Consider the following 26,108-nt stretch of genomic DNA (forward strand, 5'->3'; position numbering starts at 1 on the left):
CACCCTATCAGTAAAGTCTCCCTACTGGATGAACGGTGGCTCTGCAGCGGCGTTGCATCTCGATAGACTCACGTGGCATTTTTTCTTCTGTGCACACCCTGATTTTTATTGGCGCTTTTGTGAGAAACCATGCACAGGGGAAATTTGTATACCTACGCTAATCTGCCCGGAGCCAGAGGAATCCATATGAGGTGACGAGATAAGGAGAAGCATCACGAGCTGACACCTCGTTCCTTCAATCCCTCAGCTAACTCTTTCCTGAGGGGGGGGGGAGACTTTACTGATGATTGACATGTGCTGGAGGATTGATAAAAGTGCCACGCTTAAAAATCAATACAAGCCTCCACAATCGCTTTGCACTTGAGGGGGTGTAAGTATTAAAATAACATTTGCAATGTAAGCACACAACTGTAAGCATGAACAGATAACAGAGCAGCACAAAGCTAAAACTCGGTCTTTATTGAACAGAAAGAACATATTTGTCCTACGAGGCTTTCGTTTTTACTCAAAATCACAGGACTAAATATCTGGGACGTCGCACGGGTCACACATGATGTCACCAGCGCAAGAAAGGTTCAAACACTAAGGACAAAAGTATTGGGACAAGACTAGATTGCATCTGGGGGACACTGATCTTCAGTTGATCCGTTCTGCCAATCAAACTTGGAGAGTTTTGAGTAACATTTTTAGAAATAAGTTATACGAGTGTTCTAAAACTTTCCTTGGAATTTCAAGTTAGTTTAACCAGTAATTGCTGTGCAGAACCATTGAAGTTCTACTGTTGGAGTATTAAGCAGACCTGATGTTTTTGGGTATGTGGGAGGGGAAAAACTCTCACAAACGAGAGTACATCCCTCACATTTCAACAGCCATCTCATTATATCTTCTCAAAGGGACAATACTATAAATAGTAACCTAAATTTACTTTACAGTAGTCCGTGTGCAGCTTGAAGAGCAAATTAAGAAACTGAAATGGATTCAATACACAGGCTTGTTGTGGGAATGGCAACACAAGTGAGTACTATATAGTATCTAGCATTACCTTAATCACCTTGGGCATGGAATTCACCAGAACTCACATGTCACTGGAATCCTCTTTCACTTGTTGACATCACCAGTGGCTCCTCCATCTTTCTTCTTTCCACTGAAGGATGCCCCACAGGTGCTCAGTTAGGTTTAGGTGTGGAGGAGATTCCTCAGCAAGGCACTTGACATCTTGGGATGTGTGTTTGAGCTCCTTATCATGTTGGAGTACTGCCTTTTCCCAGGGGATGAGATCATGCTCTGCTTCACATGTTGGAATTTTAATCTTTCCCCTCAACGAACCACAGCTACTTAGTGACTCTGCCACCACCATGCTCGACTGCAGGAAGACATCTAGTGACTCACTTGGGTTGCCAGCTATTCGGACAATTTTAGTGTTGCCTCAATTCAAGTGGCTATTAAAAGCTACAAGCTGTACACCGACTACTCTAAAGTATATCCACGTTTACATTCTACAATATTGTCCCTAAAAAGTTATGAAAATACTTGCTAAAACGTGAGGTTATTTTGTGTTATTACTGGTTAAGCAGTAATTAGTGAAGTAACTGATAATGGACCTGGATATCACACAGTCTGTTATAGTTAAGGATGGGTACTTAAAGGCCTACTGAAAGCCACTACTACCGACCACGCAGTCTGATAGTTTATATATCAATGATGAAATCTTAACATTGCAACACATGCCAATATGGCCGGGTTAACTTATAAAGTGCAATTTTAAATTTCCCGCTAAACTTCCGGTTGGAAACGTCTTTGTATGATGACGTATGCGCGTGACGTCACGACGGCAACGGAAGTATTCGTACCCAATGTGTCACCATACAAACTGCTCTGTTTTCATCGAACAATTCCACAGTATTCTGGACATCTGTGTTGGTGAATCTTTTGCAATTTGTTTAATGGACAATGGAAACTGCAAATAAGAAAGTTGTAGGTGTGATCGGTGTATTAGCAGCGGACTACAGCAACACAATCAGGAGGTTGTGTTGTGTTTGAGCTGGATACAAGACGCACTACCGTGAGTACAGCTTTGGCTTCCAAACATTTGATCGCTTGCCCGTACGTGCGTGTCGCTATGTGCATGTCACGTACGTAACTTTGGGGATATATATGTTTCTTGCCGACTCTGATGGCGGCCGGGGTGTTGTCGAAAGCTACAACGCCTGCCGCCGCTCTGTAGTTGGCTTCAATTGTTTAGCTTCGCCAAGCTGGAAATTAGCCCGATGCTATCACGTTAGCTCCGTAGCTAAAGTGCGTCAACGATGTATTGTCGTGGAGATAAAAGTCACTGTGAATGTCCATTTCGCGTTCTCGACTCTCATTTTCAAGAGGATATAGTATCCGAGGTGGTTTAAAATACAAATCCGTGTTCCACAATAGAAAAAGGAGAGTGTGTGGAATCCAATGAGCCAGCTTGTACCTAAGTTACGGTCAGAGCGAAAAAAGATACACCCTGCACTGCCTCTCTAGTCCTTCACTCTAACGTTCCTCATCCACAAATCTTTCATCCTCGCTCAAATTAATGGGGTAATCGTCGCTTTCTCGGTCCAAATCTCTCTCGCTCCATTGTAAACAACGGGGAATTGTGAGGAATCCTTCCTCCTGTGACGTCACGCTACTTCCGGTATAGGCAAGGCTTTTTTTTATCAGCGACCAAAAGTTGCGAACTTTATCGTCGTTGTTCTATACTAAATCCTTTCAGCAAAAATATGGCAATATCGCGAAATGATCAAGTATGACACATAGAATGGATCTGCTATCCCCGTTTAAATAAAAAAATTTCAGTAGGCCTTTAATTCGGTCGACCGAAGGGCACAAGACCGGAATGGATGGAAGGCTTTCGTCGGCGGCCTATGTTCCTCAGGGAATACTAAGGCCTAAGTAAGTAAGTTTAATTCGGTACTTTTCTTATTCCGTTGGTAACTCATAGCCTCTAAATAATATTGCAATTTTCTATATCCACAAAGCAAGCATGCCTGATAGAAATTGGTCAAAAGTAATGCTCCACTAAAAAAATGTGCTATGTCGTTGCTATTTTACACTGGATATGTCATGTACATGCTACCCATTAGCATTAGCGATTTTACATTGCGATTTCAACACTTCCATATTTGGTCATCAAAACTCCCGACTGAGATGTCGCAATCAGTTGAAGTGTATAAAGTACAATACTTACATTATAAACACTTCTTTAGGACTCAACATGAGACAAGACTATCACATTCAACTTAAAGGTAAAGGCTGAAATGAATGCATCCTTGCAAATGGGAAATGTAAGAAAACTATAAGAACAACTGGATGACACAGTTATCATTGTCAGCTCAGTGTGAAATGTTCAATTAAAAAGAAAAAAAGAAATGTTATTAATAAACAAATTAACATTTATTAACACACACTAAAAGCACAAAAAAAAATGGTACCGTTGAGTACTGGTATTGTTTCCTAGGTCAGTGTTTTTCAACCACAGTGAGATACAGTCTGGTGTGCCGTGGGAGATTGTCTAATTTCACCTATTTGGGGTAAAAAAAAAAATTTGCAAACCAGTAATTATAGTCGGTGTTGTTGTTGAGTGTCGGTGCTGTCTAGAGCTCGGCAGAGTAACCGTGTAATACTCCTCCATATCAGTAGGTGGCAGCAGGTAGCTAATTGCCTTGTAGATGTCGGAAACAGCGGGAGGCAGCGTGCAGGTAATTAGGTATTTAATGCTTAAACCAAAAATAAACAAAAGGTGAGTGCCCCTGAGAAAAGGCATTGAAGCTTAGGGAAGGCTATGCAGAACAAAACTAAAACTGAACTGGCTACAAAGTAAACAAAAACAGAATGCTGGACGACAGCAAAGACTTACTGTGGAGCAAAGACGGCGTCCACAAAGTACATCCGAACATCACATGACAATCAACAATGTCCCCACGAAGAAGGATTAAAAACAACTGAAATATTCTTGATTGCTAAAACAAAGTAGATGCGGGAAATATCGCTCAAAGGAAGACATGAAACTGCTACAGGAAAATACCAAATAAAGAGAAAAAGCCTCAAAAATAGGAGCGCAAGACAAGAACTAAAACACTACACACAGGAAAACAGCAAAAAACTCAAAATAAGTCACGGCGTGATGTGACAGGTGGTGACAGTACACCTACTTTGAGACAAGAGCTATATTGATGCATGCTTGGTTATGCTTTAAAGTCATATCCAACAATTGCGACAACGACTTTTTACTGTCACCTGAGTTTTGTTTTTTAATGATTTCTGCTGGTGGTGTGCCTCCGCATTTTTTCAACGCAAAAAAATGTGCCTCGGCTCAAAAAAGGTTGAAAAACACTGTCCTAGGTAGCTGAAAATCGGTACCGTATCGGTTGAAATGTAAAAGGTACCCATCCCTACTTGTAGTTCCTCCCAAGGGTTATTATGTTGTGCGCTGGGAACAGAAAAGGTGCCATCTCCAACCTGTCGGAAGCACAGAATGGTCCAAAACGTCATCAGCTAGATGAATTAGGGGGCTCTGTCTCAAGACTTTTGTCCATAAAGCGTCATTTCAAAGAAGTAGTTGCAGAGAAAACCAAACTTCTGACATTTGGCTTTGCGAGGTTCTATAGGACGTTACGAGCTGATAGATAAAATAGACATTTATGAATAATAGATTTGAAGCAAATCTGGCAGACGCGACATGAACGCTCCTTCCAACGTTCCTTTGGTGCCACGGCGACAGACAGACCACGTAGAGTTATTAGATGAGAAGGCAGATGATGGCGGCTTTTGTTTTCAACAATGTCTTGACTGTTAACAAGAAGGAAGGGAAAAAAACAACACAAACTTTGGGTTTTGTTGCTTCTTGGCAGAAATTCCTCCGCTATCCATTCACGTCTTGAATATTTTATCTGCACGGTGAAAGGAACACTAGGCGGGAACAAAGGCTGCTCGCTATGAGGTGAGTGCCGGGTAATTAAAGGAACAAATCATGAGGAAAACCGCGGAGAATTAGCATTTTTTATCCAACATTCTTGAAGCGGGGAGCATTTTTGGAGCGTGACATGTTAAACACATTGCCTGTTGGCTGCAGCCCCGATAAACAGCTTTGTCAAAATCCTCCTCTGGAGATGCTGATGCATGATGGCGAGGAATCCGGGCACGGTTTTCTTGGGTTTGAGAGGAGACTGGAAGCACAGGTAGAGAGACTGTGTCCTGCAATGGAATGCTGCACGGCTGTTAAACTGTTTGTTTGTCAATTAGTCATGGCGGGTCCAAGCGGTGGAGTCGCAGCTCGGGGGGCCGTAACGGTGACGCAGAGCCGCACGGAGAAAATTTAGCACACGGGGAGGGAAGGAAAGAGGCAGCGAGATGAGGTTTTTTTTTTTTCTTCTTCTTCTTAAAGACCTCGGGGGTAGCCGAGGAGTGTGCGTTCTGGTCCCTGAACCCATTTCACAGTTTTGGAGAAAATAAAAACGATGCTGCAGGCAAAAAAATGTTGACGCTCCAACGGCAGAAATATTCAGCGTATGGAAAAATAGCCGCCTCAGAGGTTCACCACCGGGATCCTGACACAGCAAGAGACAAGACAAGAAAGAGTGTTTAAAAAAAAACAGAAACAGGAAGTCTTTATTTTTTTATGTGTGCAAAGTGGAACAGAGAGGCCTGAAGCTCGGAGAAAGCGACGCACTCCCAAAACTACTCGAGCTGCATCACAAGGGACTGGGGAGGAGGAGAGGAGCACTATAATTATCCTGATTTGAGATTAACTTTAAGTACCCTTGAACAAAAGCGTCACTTGGTGGATGGCGGCCCGGGTTTTGGGCGCCTTTTCCACAGTGACTCATCACGGCGAGGGGAGTTTAAAAAACAGCAACAACACTCCCGGCCTGAACGCTCCTCAGAGAATAGCGCTGCCGTCCAATTATGGTAGGACGCTGCGGAACTCGGACACGGAGATGGTGACGTGGGGTGTGTTTCACGCTTGTGCTGTTTTGCTTCGGTTAAAAGGAACTCTGATGGTTTGCTGTGCTGGGACGGTGTGGACCTGCTCTCTCCCTCCATGTGTGTGAGACAATGGTGCTCTTCAATGTATATTCTAGAGGCTTTTTATTCACTCAGGTATTAAAAACAGCTGAATATAAAAAATGGTTTAGTATTCAACCCCGGTGATGACATTTTGGTTTGTAATATTTGAGTTATATACATCAAATGTCATAAAAGCTTATGTTATTTACTGCTAACCCTTTGGTCACATGACAAAAATACCAGTGTGAGCGTATAGTAGTGTTGCCCCGATACCAATATTTTGGTACCGGTGCAAAAATGTATTTGGGTACTTTTCTAAATAAATGGGACCACAAAAAATTGCATTATTGGCTTTATTTTAACTAAAAATCTTAGGGTACTTTAAGCAAATGTTTATTATTGCAGGTTTGTCCTTAAATAAAATAGTGAACATACAAGACAACTTGTCTTTTATATGCAGTAACATATTGTGTCATTTATCATTCTATTATTTTGTCAACATTATTAAGGACAAGTGGTAGAAAATCAATTATTAATCTACTTGTTCATTTACTGTTAATATCTGCTTACTTTCTCTTTCAACATGTCCTGTCTACACTTCTGTTAAAATGTAATAATCACTTTTTCTTCTGTTGTTTGGATGCTTCACATTAGTTTTGGATGATACCACAAATTTGGGTATCAATCCGATACCAAGTAGTTACAGGATCATACATTGGTCATATTCAAAGTCCTCATGTGTCCAGGGACATATTTACTGAGTTTATAAACATAATATAAAAAAATGTAAATACCGAAAGAAAATTTTTTGATGCTAAAAAAATATTGATGTAATCATAGTGGTATCGACTAGATATGCTCCTGTACTTGATATCATTACAGTGGATGTCAGGTGTAGGTCCACCAATGGCGTTTGTTTACATTGTGACGCCGGTAAGCTGCGGTGTGCAGGGATGATACTTGTAAGAAACTTACTTTATTTGTCGCCATGGAGGCGAGGATTAGTGATTTAGAAGTAGCTACAACACTGCAGACTGTGGATGGACTTTAGCCGCTAGCTAGCTAGCCATGTCTTAAAGCACCTTTTCCTGAGGGCGTTTCAGTGTTATAACTTCACCTTTATCGTTAGTTTTTAAGCCAAAATGCGTCCGTTCTCCCTTTTCTGTCTACACACTGTGTCTGCTTGTAAGTACTCTGTGATTGTGCGCTGCCGAACATGCTCCTCTGCTCGTAAACCAGCAATGACATGACGTGACGATGACGGCCGGGGGCCAGGGGGTGGAGGACCGGTACTTTTCAGAGGCGGTGTAGTACCAAATATGATTCATGGTACTATACTAATACCGGTATACCGTACAACCCTAGCACATAGTGAACCTGACCAAATATCCTCCTCCCATCCTGCCAGTGATTCTCAAACTGTGGTAGTGGTACGTCAAAGAATCACTTGATTTAAGTACAGTGTTTTATTTTCCTACATTCAAACAGTGTTAATGTTCAAACTGTGTGTAATGTTACGGTGGACAAAAATATTAAATCTACTTGTTTTTTATGAACACTTAGGCCTACTACGCTACTGTATTTTAATGTTGGTCAGTACGGTGGAACTTGGAGAGCCAAGTGTTTTCTGAGGTGGTACTTGGTGAACAGAGTTTGAGTGCAGTTGTTTAGGGGCAGAAACAGGATTATGGCGAGGGGTCACTGCAGAAGCTGCAGGTGTTTGCTGGCTGGTTCTACTTTGATGGACTGAATTACCTCATGGATATAATTATACATTGTTTCTGCTCAACTATTCAGCCGTGAGTCAACATGTCCTTTGCAATAGTTGTATTTGGGTTTAGCGGCACATAGAGATCATCATGACAGATTTACGTCTGTATTTCTAAAATGGCCGTACTATTTAAGTTTATAATGTAGCTCAGTGTTCCCCAACCTTTTTTCCACCAGGGACCGGTTTAATGCATGCATTATTTTCACGGACCGGCTTTCTACGTTAGCCTTTGCCCACAATCTGGCACATTAAAATGTTATATATCCATTGATGTGCATTGTCCCATTACAACTACAATGGAGTTGTAATGTACATATATTAACAGGCTTATTGGTGGGTTTAGTGGGACAGCTGAAAGTTAAGTCTGAGAAAATGTGGTAGTTTATAAATTAATTAATGTTTCTGTGCGGCCCGGTAGCAAATGCGTCATGGACCGGTACCCGTCCCTGGACCGGTGGTTGGGGACCACTGCTGTAGCTGAACCTCTTCCTTTAATAAACAATGTCTAGAGAACATATGTTTTTTTTTTAATATAGTTTTCGTCCATCTAATGTGTTTTGTTTACCTTTTTATCGATGCCAAAGTAGCACAGCAGTTTTGACTTGGCTTCACTGCAGTAGTAGGAGATATCAAACACTTTTCTTTCCACTTGGCTCTATCAGCCTGTTTGTTTACTTTTTCATAACAACTTTGGACATTATCTGGAAAATAAACACATGACTATTAAACTTATTAAATTGAACTGAGTTGTAGTTGTCAATGTAGTCTTTTTGTTTATTGTTCATATGTGCTTGTTAATAATGAATACTAATCTTAATATAATTTGTAAAATAACAATACTACATTATTTCTTAATTTCTAATTATAAATGTACTTTAACTGCATTTTTGTTGGCTGTGTCTCTTATCTGGTTGCAAGAGTAAAACAGTAAATCCTTGTTTATCGCTGTTATCCACCAAGTAGGAAATTATACATTTATGTTTTCATTGATAGAACATAAAAAGAAATGTTCAAGACTTACTAAATCCGTTTTTAACATTAAGAAATCCCTCTAGACCAGGCCTGGGCAATTATTTTGACTCGGGGGCTAAATTTAGAGAAAAAACTGTGTCTGTGGGCCGGTATATCTATTTTTAGGAACACTAATACAAAACCTCAGAATAATGTCTGATTGAGTCTGATTGAATGCTAAGAACGTTATGACAGACCGCCTTAAAAAACGTAATGGAATTTTTTATTTTTTCACTGAATGAGACATCAAGAATGTACATGAAAATAAAGAATGTGGGATTTACAATATTAACTATAGAATAGAATAGAATAGAAAGTACTTTATTGATCCCTGGGGGAAATTCAGCACCACAGTTCGCTCACAATAGACAATAATAAATAATATAATATATACAATATATGAATAATATAAATATATTCTACATATATTCTACATGGAAGGATAAAACACTGAATATTGACAACATATGAACGTCACACTCCCTCTCGATCGACATATTTTACAATCAAGCGAAACGTAACAAACACAGCGAAATATGAACGCGAAGAGTAAAAAATAAACCCACCTACAATCTGATACATCACTAAGCTTTAGAACTTTGTTGTAAAAATCTCCTTCCGCGTCTGTCCCTGACACCCGCATTTCAGGCTGGCCGTCCTGGAAACACTTTGTGGAAACGCTCCCCACCCACACTACTTGGTGCCTCGTCTGAGCTGCTGTGACTTAGATCAGTGTTTTTCAACAAGTGTGCCATGAGATACAGTCTGGTGTGCCGTGGGAGATTGTCTAATTTCACCTATTTGGGTAAAAAATATTTTTTTCAAAGCAGTAATTATAGTCTGCAAATGATGTGTTGTTGAGTGTCGGTGCTGTCTAGAGCTCGGCAGAGTAACCGTGTAATACTCTTCCATATCAGTAGGTGGCAGCAGGTAGCTAATGGCTTTGTAGATGTCAGAAACAGCGGGAGGCAGCGTGCAGGTAAAAAGGTGTCTAATGCTTAAACCAGAAATAAACAAAAGGTGAGTGCCCCTAAAAAAGGCATTGAAGCTTAGGGAAGGCTATGCAGAACAAAACTAAAACTGAACTGGCTACAAAGTAAACAAAAACAGAATGCTGGACGACAGCAAAGACTTGCTGTGGAGCAAAGACAATGTACATCCGAACATGACATGACAATCAACAATGTCCCCACAAAGAAGGATAGCAACAACTTAAATATTCTAGATTGCTAAAACAAAGCAGGTGCGGGGAATATCGCTCAAAGGAAGACATGAAACTGCTACAGGAAAATACCAACAAAACAGGAAAAAGACAGGTGGTGACAGTACACCTACTTTGAGACAAGAGCTACAGTGATGCATGCTTGGTTATGCTTTAAAGTCATATCCAACAATTGCGACGACGACTTTTTACTGTCAACTGAGTTTCGTTTTTTAATGATTTCTGCTGGTGGTGTGCCTCCGCATTTTTTCAACGCAAAAAAATGTGCCTTGGCTCAAAAAAGGTTGAAAAACACTGACTTGGATGACCATAGTAAGTAATTAGATTACCATAGTAAGTACTTAGATTACCATAGTAACTAATTACATTACCATAGTAACTAGTATATCATGCAAAAGCACAAATTCCAACCATTGAAATACTTTATATTAGAAATGTCGATAAATGCTTTAAAATGTAATATCACAAATTATCGGTATTGTTTTTTTTATTATCGGTATCGTTTTTATTTTATTTAATTTTTTAAAATTTTTTATTAAATCAACATAAAAAACACAAGATACACTTACAATTAGTACACCAACCCAAAAAACCTCCCTCCCCCATTCACACTCATTCACACAAAAGGGTTGTTTCTTTCTGTTATTAATATTCTGGTTCCTACATTATATATCAATACAGTCTGCAAGGGATACAGTCCGTAAGCACACATGATTGTGCTGGTCCACTAATAGTACTAACCTTTAACAGTTAATTTTACTCATTTTCATTAATTACTAGTTTCTATGTAACTGTTTTTATATTGTTTTACTTTCTTTTTTATTCAAGAAAATGTTTTTAATTTATTTATCTTATTTTATAATTTTTTTAAAAAGGACCTTATCTTCACCATACCTGGTTGTCCAAATTAGGCATAATAATGTGTTAATTCCACGACTGTATATATATATATATATATATATTGGTTGATATCGGTATCGGTAATTAAGAGTTGGACAATATCGGAATATCGGATATCGGTAAAAAAGCCATTATCGGACATCCCTACTTTGTATAGTTCAAGAAAACATCACTGCACATCATAATGGCAGCTACACTTTCCATCTTAAAGATCTAAAAAGATTATTTGGGAAGGTCCGGCGGGCCAGATTGAAAATCTTAACGGGCTGCATGCGGCCCTCGGGCCTTAATTTGCCCAGGTCTGCTCTAGACATAAACCACCACCCACAAATACACCTTTAGAAGCCGCAAACTTGTAAGTGTAATGTGCTATGTGTATTACAATACTCACTAAGCTGCAGTTGGCCCTATAGCACCCACCATGTTTATGGAGAATATGAAGTCATATTAAAGGTCTGTTTCGGGCCACAAACCTGGACATACACACCGGCGAAGGCAAGTCGTTACCTCTCTCGGTCGGCGAAGGAGGAGGTGCTGTGCAGCGTCTGGCGGCTCTCCTCGGAAGCAAGGGAGCACGGGAGCGCGCGGGAGAGGGGAGGGGCCACGCCGCGAGAGAGCGGGGGCGGATGCTGGGAACAACTGCGATCGTAACTAGGGGGAGAAGAAGCGATGGAAGGAGGGGAGCGAGAGGCAGGGAATGTGATGTTTGGGGCAGAGAAAGAACATGAAAGAGCGTCAGGAACAGCAGAGTCACTCCAACATTGATCAAGTCGTTAAGGTTGTGAGGGAGGATCAGTCGCCCTCATTGAACTCCCCTTTTTTGCACTGACATTATTTTAATGTCAGTGCAAAAAAGGGGAGGGAAGGATGCAACAAGGCCAAGCAAAGACAGAGTGACTTCAAGTCAGAGGAGAGTCCAGAGGGATATTACAGTATAAGATTTTATATGGGTAAAAAGTCTCGGGTGATGTTTATGATCTTCTGAAGGTGAGGTTTACAGTCCATTTTAAGACGTGGGGCGGCCATCTTTCCTTCTGTTTATTTGATGGGGACAGTGCATGGATCAATATATGTATACTGTACAACACAAATACACACTCCTTTTAATATCTAACAGTCAAACAGTACTGTATAGTTTTACAAATAACTACCATGTACTACCATGTACACGTCGGATCTCACAATCACTTAGAGAAAAAGACGCTTTTAAGAAATAGTAATTTAATGTACATTTTTAATGTTAGACAGCTGTAAAAAAAAAAAAAAAAAAGTTTAGTTTTGTAAATAACTACGTCAAATTCCATGTACATTTCGGATACCACAAACAATTGGGGGTGAAAGCCACTTAAAAAAAAACGTTTTGTGAATAACTACCTTAAATTTAATGTAAATTTTGGATATCAGACAATTGCAAGAAAAAAAAAAAGACGTCCAACTACCTTAAATTTCACATACATGGTAGATATCATAAATAATTGTAAAAAAATACCCTTTAAAAATGTTCTTGTGAATAACTACCTCAAACTCCATGTAAATTTCAGATATCATAAATAATTGTAAAAAATACCCTTTAAGATTAGTTTTGTAAATCCATCCATTTTCTACTGCTTGTCCCTTTTGGGGTCGCGGGGGGTGCTGGAGCCTATCTCAGCTGCATTCGGGCGGTAGGCGGGGTACACAGGGCCAACACAGATAGACAGACAACATTCACAGACTAGGGACCATTTAGTGTTGCCAATCAATCTATCCCCAGGTGCATGTCTTTGGAGGTGGGAGGAAGCCGGAGTACCCGGAGGGAACCCACGCAGTCACGGGGAGAACACTGAAAGATCCCGAGCGCAGGATCGATTCCATGTACATTTCAGATATCACAAAAACAACTGAAAAAAGACTCATTTAAAAAAAAATGTTTTCAAAACCCTACCTTAAATTTGATGTAAATGTTTGATATCACAGAAAATTTTTAAAGAAAAAAATGTAAAAAATATAGTTTTGTAAATAACTACTTTGACATTTTGGTAAATGTCATATAATACAAAAAATTGTGGAAAAAAAACATTAGAAAAAAATTGTTTTGTAAATAACTAACTCAAATTCCATCTAAATTTCAGGTACAACACACATTTATATAAAAAGACCCTTTAAAAACACTTATAAAAAAACATAAGAACAATAAAATAAATGTTTAGTTTTATTCGAAAAATAATGCACAAAAACATTTATTTTACGATGACGTCACATTGCGGTCAAAAAATGAAAGTAAGTTGACGAGCTTTCTCACTGAAAAAACTACAAGTGAGGATAATGACGAGACAAGAAAGACTTAAAAATGCTTTGGTCGCTGCTAATCAGTTTTCGATGTGCTTTGCCAATTTCGGATTCAAGTTAAAAGGAGCTAGCTAACCAGAACATTCCACAATGGCATTAGAGACGTTACCATCCTCGTCCAAGACTAGATGTTGGGTGACTACCAAACAATGGGTGCTAAAAACACACTGCCTGGTCTGTGGTCATTTTGCACTTTTGATTTGATGCTTTGCTTGTCTTTGTTTTATACACAATACATGATAAATACATACATATCTTTACACCACACAGTAATGTCCAACCTAGATATATGCTAGCAGCCTCCTGTGTTCCCTTTTAGACAGGGATCAATAAAGTATTCTGATTTAAATCTCCAATAAAAGTCATTTAAATCTCCAATAAAAGTCATTTTTGGAAAGATGATAAAAAACATTATTTCAGATTTTCTAATAAATATACAGCGCAGATTTGTAAAAACCTGTGGCGGATACCTTGCTGAATACTTAATGAAGCCACAGAGCTATTTGTTCCCCACGTCCATAAAAGCCAAATCCAGTGTCCTCATCCTCCCCTTTGCTGCAACACCTGTCCTCAGCCTCCATCACGCTCCGCAACACCCGGCTCACGATCTTTGTGGGAAAACAACGGAGAGTGCAATATGTTGCTCTTCTCAGCTCATAATGAACTGGACCGTGGCCAGTTTCTACTATACGCTATCATTTCAGTCCATCTGCAGCGCCCCAGCCCCCTCGCTTCCAACACATGGCGTTATTTACACATTTATGACACCCAAGTGCCAGCCAGCCAGTCTATCACGCCATGGAAATGGAGAACGAGAATGTGCAGTTTGAATAAGGTCACTTTGGTTTGGCTCCGCAGCGTAGGAGGTTGGTGAAGGAAGTTGGGCTGCCTTCACACTTGTGGTTCGGTACTCTGGTCCCGGACCACAAATTGAAATGGGACACTTAAGTGTCGCTCCACACTGGTATGTCTGTCATGGGATCAAAGGCTGCGCAGTTAAGACTTTATCGGGCAGTTTTTGTGACATATTCCACGATGGATTTTCAATATTCCAAACCAAAATGTAGTTGGTTGGGTTAAATAGGTATGGCAGTGCTGCCCACAGGACTGCAATCTATTTGTGGTGGTGCTGGCACTCGTTGAGAACCGCATTACCTGCATGTGAATGCTCTCATTCATCCAGGTCATTGCAATCTCAAGTCATTGAATCAATCACAACTGGACTGTTCAGATTGTCTTAGAAGATGAATAGTCTCTCATCTGAGAAGGCTTCATCAGTTCATTGTCACAGACTTAGAGAGGCAACTCTAGTCTGAGAGGATGGTGCAGGATCTAAGGTGTCTTCCAGAAGAGGGGGCATGCCCCGACCACAAGGGTTTGTTTTTGTGTCATTTGTCAAAAGAGATTTCAACAGATTTGACGCTGGTCACTTTTTGGGAAAGACAGTATCTTTTGCATGTGTCAAACTCAAGGCACGGGGGCCACATCATTTTATTTGTAAATGGTTGATTTATTAAGGCTAGTAAGGTAAAGTTTTGTACCTGACAAGTTTCGGCTATCTTGCTTCTGCAGCCTTCATCAGAGGTGTCAGGTGATGTGAGCAAGATAGCCGAAACTTGTCAGGTACAAAACTTTACCTTACTAGCCTATATAAATCAACCATTTATAAATACACATTAGTAGGCTAAATGAACCTCTTCAACATCATTGTATTTGGCCTGCAAAAGCCTGGAAATATAAAGCACCTTATCTTTCTTTCGTAATGTATTCATTCTTCCAATTTTGACAGGAAAATTGCATGTACTGCATACAATTACATGTTTTTTTTAACTTGAATATTATCTGATGCCTGCATATATTACCAAAATGTTTTTATTAAACGTTGTGGAACCCCGAGGCCCAAAATGGGCATTACATGTGTACCTAGTTTTAGTTTTAGTTAATCATAAGCTGGCACAAGGGTTAGAATAACAATACTCTCTATCTGCTTGTCACTTTAACTTATGATTTCCAAGCAAGTTATCCGTCAATTTGTACGTTGAAACAAATGAATAATCAAATGCTTAGGCAATTGTATAATTATATCATGAGACGATTATAGATGAAGGCATCAAAACTATGAATGAACACATGTGGAGTTATGTACTTAACCAAAAAAGTTGAAATAACTGAAAACATGTTTTATATTCTATTTTTTTCTAAATAGCCACCCTTTGCTCTGAATACTTTTTCGCACACTCTTGGCATTCTCTCGATGAGCTTCAAGCACACCTGTGAAGTGAAAACCATTTCAGGTGACTACCTCTTGAAGCTCATCGAGAGAATGCCAAGAGTGTGCGAAAAAGTATTCAGAGCAAAGGGTGGCTATTTTGAAGAAACTAGAATATAAAACATGTTTTCAGTTATTTCAACTTTTTTTTGTTAAGTACATAACTCCACATGTGTTCATTCATAGTTTTGATGCCTTCAGTGACAATCTACAATGTAAATAGTCATGGAAATAAAGAAAACGCATTGAATGAGAAGGTGTGTCCAAACTTTTGACCTGTACTCTATATATTCGCTGTTAGAAGTGGCCCTGTGAGGGCAGCCATAACTGCGATGTGGCCCTCAATGCAAACACATTTGACACCCATGACCTAGAGGAGTCTGATTACTGGCTAAGTATAGCGACAAATTTGCTAAGTTGGCAACATCCTCCTGTTTTTTCAATTCTCTGGCAGACCAGATGTGTTACGTGTTTTGAGCGAAACAGGTACCACCCAATGTAATATAAATATTTTTGTAACGAGCCACATTTTCTCTCACATATTTGTCATTTCTGCATACTTTTATACTGTAATTTAAACACCGGTCCTTGTTTTTCATCCATGTAGCGTTCACCTTTGAGCTTAAACCGAACTGCAAGTGGAGAGATTGGTCGCTGCACGCCTGTTTGATGCACGCCAGGGTTCGGATGTTGGCAATCCGTTCGAGCAATGCAAACACCCGAGTTCCTTTTAACCGACCCAAACATGACATGCAGTGTTTCCCATAAACTGCCAAGATACCTGTGGTGGTGGGGGCGTGGCCATGGGCGTGGTCACCATGGCATCATCGAGTAATTTGCATAATTTACTACAATGATTTGATTTTCTCTAAAAAGGCTCAAAAAATGTATACTTACTAATTAATAATAACAGTTTTGTTTTAAATGTCCATCCATCCATCCATCCATCCATCCATCCATCAATATAATTACAACACTTCATGTACATATTTATATACAGATTTGAACAATAAGTTATTCACTGAAATATATTTATTAATTGTGGTTCTTACAAAAATATATCTTATAAAATATAAAAGCTAAAATGTCTCAAAGCTCTGCCCCTTTAATTAGTGCATACTAAATAATTTAACTTTAGCCTACTACTACAACCATATTATTTACCAGCAACATAAAGTGAAACAGAGGCAGAGGTGTCCTGCCACAGTCAGTAACAAATAAACATAAAACAGTAGTGGTGGTAGATAGACACAGAGCTTCATCAAACATCTGATCCACTGAACAAAGAGCTCCAAAAATCTTGAACTTTAGACTGCCATCAGTTTTACTCCCTACACTTAACCATGTGTTTCCTACTGCCTGCAGACTTTGCACCCTTTGCTATATACACATGTTGTGTTTCTAATATAAATACATTTAACAAAGTCAAATACAAATAAGGCAACAAGAGAAGTATCCTACACTTCTCTTTTGTAAAGTAAATCTGAACAGCCGATATGGGCATCTACATCAACTATATGATTTGCCTGAGAAGCTGGAGAGGACAAAAAAAAAAAATTGTTTTTTTTTTTTAAATTTAATTTTATTTATTTTTTTAAATTTGTGACGGACGTAATTCTTTCGTGGCGGGCCGCCACAAATAAATGAATGTGTGGGAAACCCTGACATGTGTGAAGCAACAGTTAGGTCCAGTTTGAGAAGCAGAAGGGACACCGTTTTTTTGTCATGGTGTACAAACCGGAGGATTGATTTGATTACACTGGCAGTGCTGGAAGAGACTGGTGTTGGAGATAAGATGAGCATGGAAGGCAGCGACAAGCACTGTTACAATAATGGTAGAAAAACCAAGAACCTCAAGGAAATCAGGGGTGTTGAGGGGAACAGATATTGAGAGCAAGAAAGAAAATCCCTGCTCAGCGAAGGAGGCCCAAGTGGGAGGAGGGAGCTTTTGATAATGTAAGACTGAGGGGGCAAATCTGAGCGGAGAAGTATGAAAAGGGACTATGAAGTGGAACAAATTATACTGTTCCAGGCGCTGAATTGAAAAATTACGATTGGCAGTAAGGGGGAAGAGAACGAACATATAAATAAGCCACATAAAAAAAATATATATATAGAAAAATCTTGACAGAAGAAGATGCGGGGAAAACAAGGCGGGAAAAGACCCGGCGGTCAAATCAAGTTGACATTATTGGTCTGATCAGCAAAGCGTGGAAGCGTTGCACTATATCACCTAGATGAGTCCCCATTTCCCGCTAATGGCCACGCTCTCCAGCAGGGCAATATATAAGGAACGCCCGTCCTTGTGTTAGCGGCGTAATGGAAGGTAGAATATTACACATCTTTAAGAGTGATGGCAAATCTTTGAAAGGTGTTATTTGTACACATTTGAACAAGCTGTCCTTTCTGTCTTGTAATGATACTTTGCATCTCCTGAGCCAGACATCACATCAGCAGTGTTTTGTATCGTGTCATTCTCAAGCTGTGGTGCTGCTAATACACGGGATCCGTCAAGGGATCAACAAAATGATATTATAGATAGGAATGAGTACCTTTTCATATTTGAATCCATACGGTATCAATTTCTGCTACTTGGGAATCGATACAGGTATGCAACAGTACCAATTTTTGGTACTTGTGTTTGTGTTAATAGATGTTAACTGTTTAATAATAAAATCTGATTTGTATTTAACTCTTAAAACTGAGCTGATAATAATAACTGTGCTGTCCAGTTATTCTATCTTATTTTCTTACATGTCTGAGTCTCATTTGCAAGTATTGTAGAGTAAACTTTGCATGCTATTGCAATTCCCAGACTTAGATGTCAGTATCCTACAAAGTGTGTATACTGTAAGTATTGTACTTAGTACGCATCAGTTGTAGTTTTGATTACCAAACTTGTAGGTGTTGAAAATGGCGTGTTATGCTAATCGGTAACATGTCTATGGCATACCCATGGGCATCGAGCTAGCATTTTGAAAAGTGTAGCCTCACTGTAGTTTTGAGCGCCTTTTTGCTTTGTTGACATGGAAAATGAAAACATTACCTAAAGGTAGTTCGGCTGAGTCCGCGCCGAGTGCTTGTTTCTGCGCCAAGTGCTTAAGCCGGTGCCGAGTCTGCAACCGGACATGACGTCACGTGCAACAAAGGTATCGAAATATGGTATCGTCTGATTTTAAGTGAACTGATACCTGGTAAAAACGACGGAATTCATTCAGGACCCACCCCTAAAAATTGTTCAAATACAGACTTAAGTAAATATTTTCTGAATTCAAATTCAACGCCTCTCCTACTTTACACCAACGTGATTGTGTGGTCTTGATCACATGTCCATACATAGATTTTCTGTTCACAAGTGGAGCTATGTGAACCATGATCTTGGCAAATGAAACCCCTCGTATTACATGACATATTACATTGTTTCGTATAAAATCCTTCTAAATTCCTGCAAGAACAAAACTTCAATGGCCTGACAGATTAGTTTGTAGGCCCCACCTATACTTGTGTGAGCTCTGATTGAGTCCCAAAAGTCCTCAAAGTCCATATAAAGTGAGTAATTGGTGGTTTGAAAAAGAAACTACAGCTGCCCATAATCCCGCGCAGGATCAAATTCGGTCTTGAAAACAGGCGAGGACGTCATCCTCGCGCTTAGCTTGTAGTGGTCAGCTGGTGTAAGAGATGGAAGTTTAAAGAAAGGGCTGAAGTTCCTCTGCTGTTCATCTTAAGGTTGTGACCCAAACTAGATCCAGAAGATTTAGCAAAGCTCAGCTGCGTGCAGTGGTGTCTGCTCAATGACTGCAAGGGAAGCTGAACTTCCCCTTTAAAGTCCATGAAATAATTGGTCAAATATACATGGTTAAACTTAATTGTGCTAGACTGAGTATGTTGAACATAAATCTGATGTTGAGTGAGTTTGCTCTCTGAAGCGATCACTCTTTCCTCCGCCTGACCACACTCCAAAATGTGGCTGAATCTCTGTTTGATTGACAGAGAAATAAGCGAATCGGCGATCTTGAAATATAAATCATCCATCCATTTTCTATCGCTTGTCCCTTCCGGGGTCGCAAGGGGTGCTGGAGCCTATCCCAGCTGCATTTGGCCGGAAGGCGGGGTACACCCTGGACAAGTCGCCACCTCATCACAGGGCCAACACAGATAGACAGACAACATTCACACTCACACTCACTCAATTTAGTGTTGCCAATCAACCTATCCCCAGGTGCATGTTTTTGAATGTAGCATTTTCCACCTCTCTCATCCTCTTGGGGACATTTTCTTTGTTAAAAAAACCGACTTGTGACAAATCCAGCATCTGTTTCTGGTGTTACTGGAGACAGGTGTTGAGAGAGAGACTGTGACTTCTGTCGCTTTGTAGTTACCGTCCCCAACAAGAAGCCCCTCCACCCTCCCACAGCAGTGACAGTGATGAGCTTCCCCCTCCTTGAAAGACCAGCAGCCGCCTCTGAACCTGTGGCAGTCCCACCAGAACTCCAGCTAGGACCCTTGCAACCTCAAACCAAGGAAAACCCCCTTTCAGCACTTGGACTGATTCTGCAGATTTCAAGAACTGCTTATCCATGTTTCATGTAGTAGTGAAGGACATCAGTAAGATGCTGCCCCCTAGTGCTTTGGAGTATGGCCCAAACCTAACTTAACCTCCAACATCAACAACAACCCTAATCCACCCAAGCAGGGGTGCCCATTACGTCGATCGCGAGCTACCGGGTGATCGTGGAAATAGACCTAAAAATTAGCGATCATCAATCTTCACTAAGACGTCACTTTCGTCTAGGGATGTCCGATAATATCGGACTGCCAATAATGCTTTAAAATGTAATATCAGAAATTATCGGTATCGGTTTCAAAATTATCGGTATCACTTTCAAAAAGTAAAGTTTATGACTTTTTAAAACGCCGCTGTGTACACGGACGTAGGGAGAAGTACAGAGCACCAATACACCTTGAAGGCACTGCCTTTGCGTGCCGGCCCAATCACATTATATCTACGGCTTTTCACACTCACAAGTGACTGCAAGGCATACTTGATCAACAGCCATACAGGTTGCACTGAGGGTAGCTGTATAAACAAATTTAACACTGTTACAAATATGCACCACACTGTGAACCCACACCAAACAAGAACGACAAACACATTTCGGGAGAACATCTGCACTGTAACACAACATAAACACAACAGAACAAATACCCAGAACCCCTTGCAGCACTAAATCTTCCGGGACGCTACAATATACACCCCCCGTTACCCCCTACTCCCACCCACCTCAACCCCGCCCCCCCTAACCCCGCCCACCTCAACCTCCTCATGCTCTCTCAGGGAGAGCATGTTTCAAATTCCAAGCTGCTGTTTTGAGGCATGTTAAAAAAAATAATGCACTTTGTGACTTCAATAATAAACATGGCAGTGCCATGTTGGCATTTTTTTCCATAACTTGAGTTGATTTATTTTGGAAAACCTTGTTACATTGTTTAATGCATCCAGCGGGGCATCACAACAAAATTAGGCATAATAATGTGTTAATTCCACAACTGTATGTATCGGTAATTAAGAGTTGGACAATATCGGAATATCGGCCAAAAAGCCATTATTGGACATCTCTACTTTCGTCACTTGATTGACATTCACGGCACCCGAGGGTCTTGTGAGATGACGCTGGCTGCTGCCAGATCATTATTAAGAAAAAACGACCGACAGGAAGGCGAGAAACCCTTTTTATTTCAACAGACTCTCGCGCCGTACCTGCTGTCAAAACTCTAAAGTACAGTTCCTGTCTTCACAATAAAAGCCCTTCTTCATCCTGCCTGCGCTAACAAAATAAGAGTCCCAGAAAGCTAGCATGCACAAGCTAGCAAGCTACGGAGTTTGCCGCCAATGTATTTCTTGTAAAGTGTATAAAAAGTAATATGGAAGCTGGACAAATAAGATGCTAAAAACCAACCACTTTCATGTGATATTGGACAGAAAGGAGGACTTTTTTTCTCCTCCATTTGAAAATGTGGACGTTATCGGCACCACTGTCTGATTCCAATCAATGCAAGTCATCAGAATCAGGTAATACACCAACTTATATTCCTGTCTTCATGAAAGAAAGGAATCTATATGTGTTAAACATGCTTGTATTATCATTAAACACCTTTAACTTGTTAACAAAAAACATGTCTTTCATAAATAAATACATATAAATTATATATATGAATGAAGTAGATCCCCTCGACTTGGTCAATTGAAAAGTAGCTTGCCTGCAGAAAAAGTGTGGGCACCCCTGCATCAAAGTCATCATTTTAGCTTTAAAACAGTGGTTCTTAACCTGGGTTCCATTGAACCCAAAAGGTTCGGTGAGTCGGCCTCAGGGGTTCGGCGGAGGTCAAGACACACCCGACTCATCGTGTAAATACAAACTTCTCCCTATCGGCGTATTACGGATACGGCAACAGCAGAAGTGAGACTGATTTGCAGGTGTGTAATTTGTTGTGAGTTTATGCACTGTGTTGCTTTTGTTCTTTGAACAAGGTGATGTTCATGCACGGTTCATTTTGTGCACCAGTAAGAAAACATGGTAACACTTTAGTATGGGGAACATATTCACCGTTAATTAGTTGCTTATTAACATGCAAATTAGTAACATATTGGCTCTTAACTAGTCATTATTAAGTACTTATTAATGCCTTATTCGGCATGGCCTCATTATAACCCTAACCCTAACCAAATAACTCTAAATTAAGTCTTTATTACTTAGAATATGTTCCCCTAGTGTCCAAATAACTCTAAATTAAGTCTTTGTTACTTAGAATATGTTCCCCATGCTAAAGTGTTACCAAAAACATATAACTTTGTCTTGAATATGAAAAAAAAAACATTTTATTTTTCACTAAAGAAGGGTTCGATGAATGCGCATATGAAACTGGTGGGTTTCGGTACCTCCAACAAGGTTAAGAACCACTGCTCTAAAGGCAATAAACGACACAACTTTAACAAGTACCAATTGTGAAACTTGCAAACAGAGAGAGAGTTATACCTTTTGTTTTGCAATCTTATAACGCATGTTCCATGAACCCCATCATCAATTGCTGAAAGAACACACCTGTCTTGTGTACACACTGAAATAAGCCCGGAGCAACTGTTAGATACTGCAGTGTCTCTGTTGCTTTAACTGGTGATTGCTCTTTTACTACAAACTCCATAAAAACAGAACGACAGTAAAAAAAAAAAAACAGACACGTTCTCATAAACAAGGAAGGACTTCCTACCAGAGTTTGGCGGTGATGATGATTGCAGTCAGGATGAGCAGCGAGGAGATGGTCACAGTGACGTAGAACTGAGGGTCCACTGTCACACACACACAGAGAGAGTATTACCGTGTATAATTGGACTTAGAGGAAAAGAGACAAATCAATGGAGACAGGTCAAATTGGACGTGTAATTACGACGCCAGCCTCCAACTCCACAACAGAAATCCCGTTGTGACGGCAACCAGTTCCTCGCCGTGAGTGATGCCAACTTTATGAGGCTTTCCAGGCAACGGACGCGGCTGACTGCGCTCAGCGGGACGTCAGCCTTCACCCGGGTGACAGCTAATTCCCGGGAAGACTCCTGGCAGTAAAGGTTTTTTTTTTCATTTTTATTTTTACGATGCCCACCTTCTTCCTCCAGCTCTGTCCCCTCCGCCTGCGTCCTCCCGTCCTCTTGGCTCCAAGACCCCTCTTGAGGCCGCGTGCTGGCATCAGGTCGGGGCCACTCCTCGGAGGCGGCCGCAGGAGTGCCGGCCTCTCGCTGGTCCCCTTGCTGGCGCAGGTGCTCCGTTTCCTGGCTGGAGAGGAAGTGGTAGGTCTCGTCCTCCAGAGGCTGCGTGGGTCCCCACACCACCGCCCAGAGAGGGGTGGGCGTCACCTGGGTGGTGACGGACAGCTGGACGGAGAGGGCGTCCACCCGCTCCTCGCCCTCGCCGTCGTCACGGTTACAGGTGGAGGGCTGCGTCGCCAGGGCGACCAGGACGAGGGCAGTCAGTCGTGCGACAGGAGAGACGGAGCTGAGGAAGAAGAGGGAGAAGTTTAAAAAAAACTGTCCGCTCCCAAGCGCCGCCTCGGATGATTTGTTGCCCTACCGTCTCTCCATCGCTTCGCCGTGTTCACTGAGACGCCACCACGCCGATCATCTCTGGAAGATAAGACAGACGAAGAGGAGAGGGAGAAAGACGAAGGGGGAGGGTCCGGCTCGCCAGATAACAAGGATAGTGATGGCAGAATTCCAGCTCTAATCTCCTCTAAATGTCCACGCTCCCCCGGGCCGTTGAAGTTTAACGTTCAATTATGCATCACTCGCAACACCTCAACACAAAAAAGTCCACATCCATCACACACTCCGCTCCGGTCCTCCAACGCCAGCTCATAAATCATCATCAGCCCAACACCAAGTCCAAATGACACTTTGAGCGGCGCCAGGCAACTTCTCATCTACAACTGCTGCGTAAATACCAAGCAAAATGTCACTCAAACACACACACGCACACACACAGTCCGACACGTATCACTCTTCATGCCTACCTCTGGCAACTGGAGAGAGGGAATGAGAAAGAGAGTGAGGGGAAAAGAGGGGAGAGGAAGGGAGGAGAAGAGAAAAAAAAAGCATTGGTTGCCTTAGCGACCGAGACATGTCGGGTCCACCAGAGAGCGAGCGAGCGAGGGAGGGAGGGAGGGGCGACTGAAAGATTTAAATGCTAATTATGTGTGTGTGTGTTTTTAAAAAGGTTTCAAATTAAATGGGCGTAGAAGAAAGATATGTGACTAACAAAAAGATAATTTCATAGGAAGGGAGGATGAAAAAAAAAGTTGAGGAGGGGTAAAGAGGCAGTAAAATTGAATTTACACTCATTTACATAGATTGCGTGGCACGGCACAGTAGACGGATGGAAGGGGTGAATCCCAGAGGAGCTGCTGGGTTAGACTGGAATTGTTGCTTTTGTTTTATTTCAGACATGCTTAGCCAAGTTCCATTAAGGAACATCTCGCTTACATCATTCAACATGTCTGAAAAAAGGAGTAGGAAGAAGCAGTCCATGTGTCCACTTCCTGTGTTTTGATCAGGGTTGTCAAAGTTCACTCATGTGATTAATCACAAAAATAATGCATTAATCGTGTACATACACAGATTAATCACATTTTTTTTAAATGGTTTGACAGCACTAGTTTACATACTACCTACCATCATCTAATAGGGAGTAAAAAAAGTGTTTAAAAATTATTAGAATACTGTAGAATAAAAAAGTTAATACATAGATTAAACTTTTTAGCAAAATAATAATAATAAACCACTAAATACAGGAGTAAAAATGGACAAAAACAATATACAGTGACACCTCAACTTAAGAGTCCCAAAACTTAAGGGTGCTTTGAGATAAGAGTTGTGTCTCTTATCTCAAGCAAGCAAAATTGCCCACAACGCAAGGCAAGAGATGGACATAGCTCTGTTTAACAACTAAGGGGAGGAAAAAGGTGAATGTGAAGAAAAGTGCTGAGGAGAAGTGGATGATATTCACAGAATTAAAGAAAGATATCATCAAAAACATAAGCGCGTGTCGCCAACTTGGTGAAGCAATTTGAGTGACTGCTAGTCTGCACCATACTGAAGCAGAATGAGTAATGCCAGCCAATAATATTAAAATAATATCTAATTCATCCATTAAAATATGGAAAAGCTGCTGATGGTGTTTTTGACAGAAAAGCAGCTGGGAGGGGGATACCATAGAAGTCCACTCTCCAAGGTAAATGCTGTAAATTATATAACATTACTTCATCAAACAACTATAGTTGTTAGTAGTACATTTTATTGTGTTGTTTCATACAATCTTTATTATCTAAAAAAATGTATTTTTCAAAGGCATAATAAAAATGTGCTGTTTGGGGGTGGACAAGCACCAGTTAAATTGAGAATGGGGGGTGTTGATTTGAGGTACAAGTGTTTTGCGTTAAGAGCTCTGTCACAGAACTAGTTGAGCTTGTAAGTTGAGGTACTACTGTACTATCAATTTAACATTTGAGATGTCCGATAATATCGTACTGCTGATATTATCGGCTGATAAATGCTTTAAAATGTAATATCGGAAATTATCGATATCGGTTTCAAAAATTAAAATGGATGACTTTTTAAAACGCCGCTGTGTACACGGACGTAGGGAGAAGTACAGAGCGCCAATAAACCTTAAAGGCACTGCCTTTGCGTGCCGGCCCAGTCACATAATATCTACGGCATTTCACACACACACAAGTGAATGCAATCATACTTGGTCAACAGCCATACAGGTCACACTGAGGGTAGACGTATAAACAACTTTAACACTGTTACAAATATGCGCCACACTGTTAACCCACACCAAACAAGAATGACAAACACATTTCGGGAGAACGTCCGCACCGTAACACAACAGAACAAATACCCAGAACCCCTTGCAGCACTAACTCTTCCGGGACACTACAATATACACCCCCGCTACCCCCTACGCCCCCCACCTCAATCCCTACGCCCCCCCCCCCAACCCCGCCCACCTCAACCTCCT

General features: G+C 40.8%; 1 protein-coding gene across 3 annotated transcripts; it reads right to left on the reverse strand.

The window, feature by feature from the left end:
- Positions 1 to 455: 455 nt before the first annotated feature.
- pianp (PILR alpha associated neural protein) lies at positions 456 to 25,950 on the reverse strand. 3 transcript variants are annotated; one of them, XM_062063849.1, is made up of 5 exons: positions 23,661 to 25,950; positions 23,197 to 23,585; positions 22,807 to 22,885; positions 11,451 to 11,594; positions 456 to 5,579 (listed from the first exon to the last, which is right to left on the reverse strand). In XM_062063849.1, exons 1-5 carry the CDS (start codon positions 23,669 to 23,671, stop codon positions 5,558 to 5,560), a joined length of 645 nt encoding a protein of 214 aa, XP_061919833.1. In that variant the 5' UTR covers positions 23,672 to 25,950; the 3' UTR covers positions 456 to 5,557. The 3 variants fall into 3 exon arrangements, 2 of the variants coding, with proteins under 2 accessions (XP_061919833.1, XP_061919834.1); XM_062063850.1 differs by lacking the exon at positions 11,451 to 11,594; XR_009827813.1 differs by lacking the exon at positions 456 to 5,579 and having other exon boundaries at positions 11,517 to 11,594; positions 22,807 to 23,585.
- Positions 25,951 to 26,108: the final 158 nt, after the last annotated feature.

The sequence above is a fragment of the Entelurus aequoreus genome, linkage group LG11 (assembly GCF_033978785.1).
Source record: "Entelurus aequoreus isolate RoL-2023_Sb linkage group LG11, RoL_Eaeq_v1.1, whole genome shotgun sequence".
Lineage (NCBI taxonomy): Eukaryota > Metazoa > Chordata > Actinopteri > Syngnathiformes > Syngnathidae > Entelurus > Entelurus aequoreus.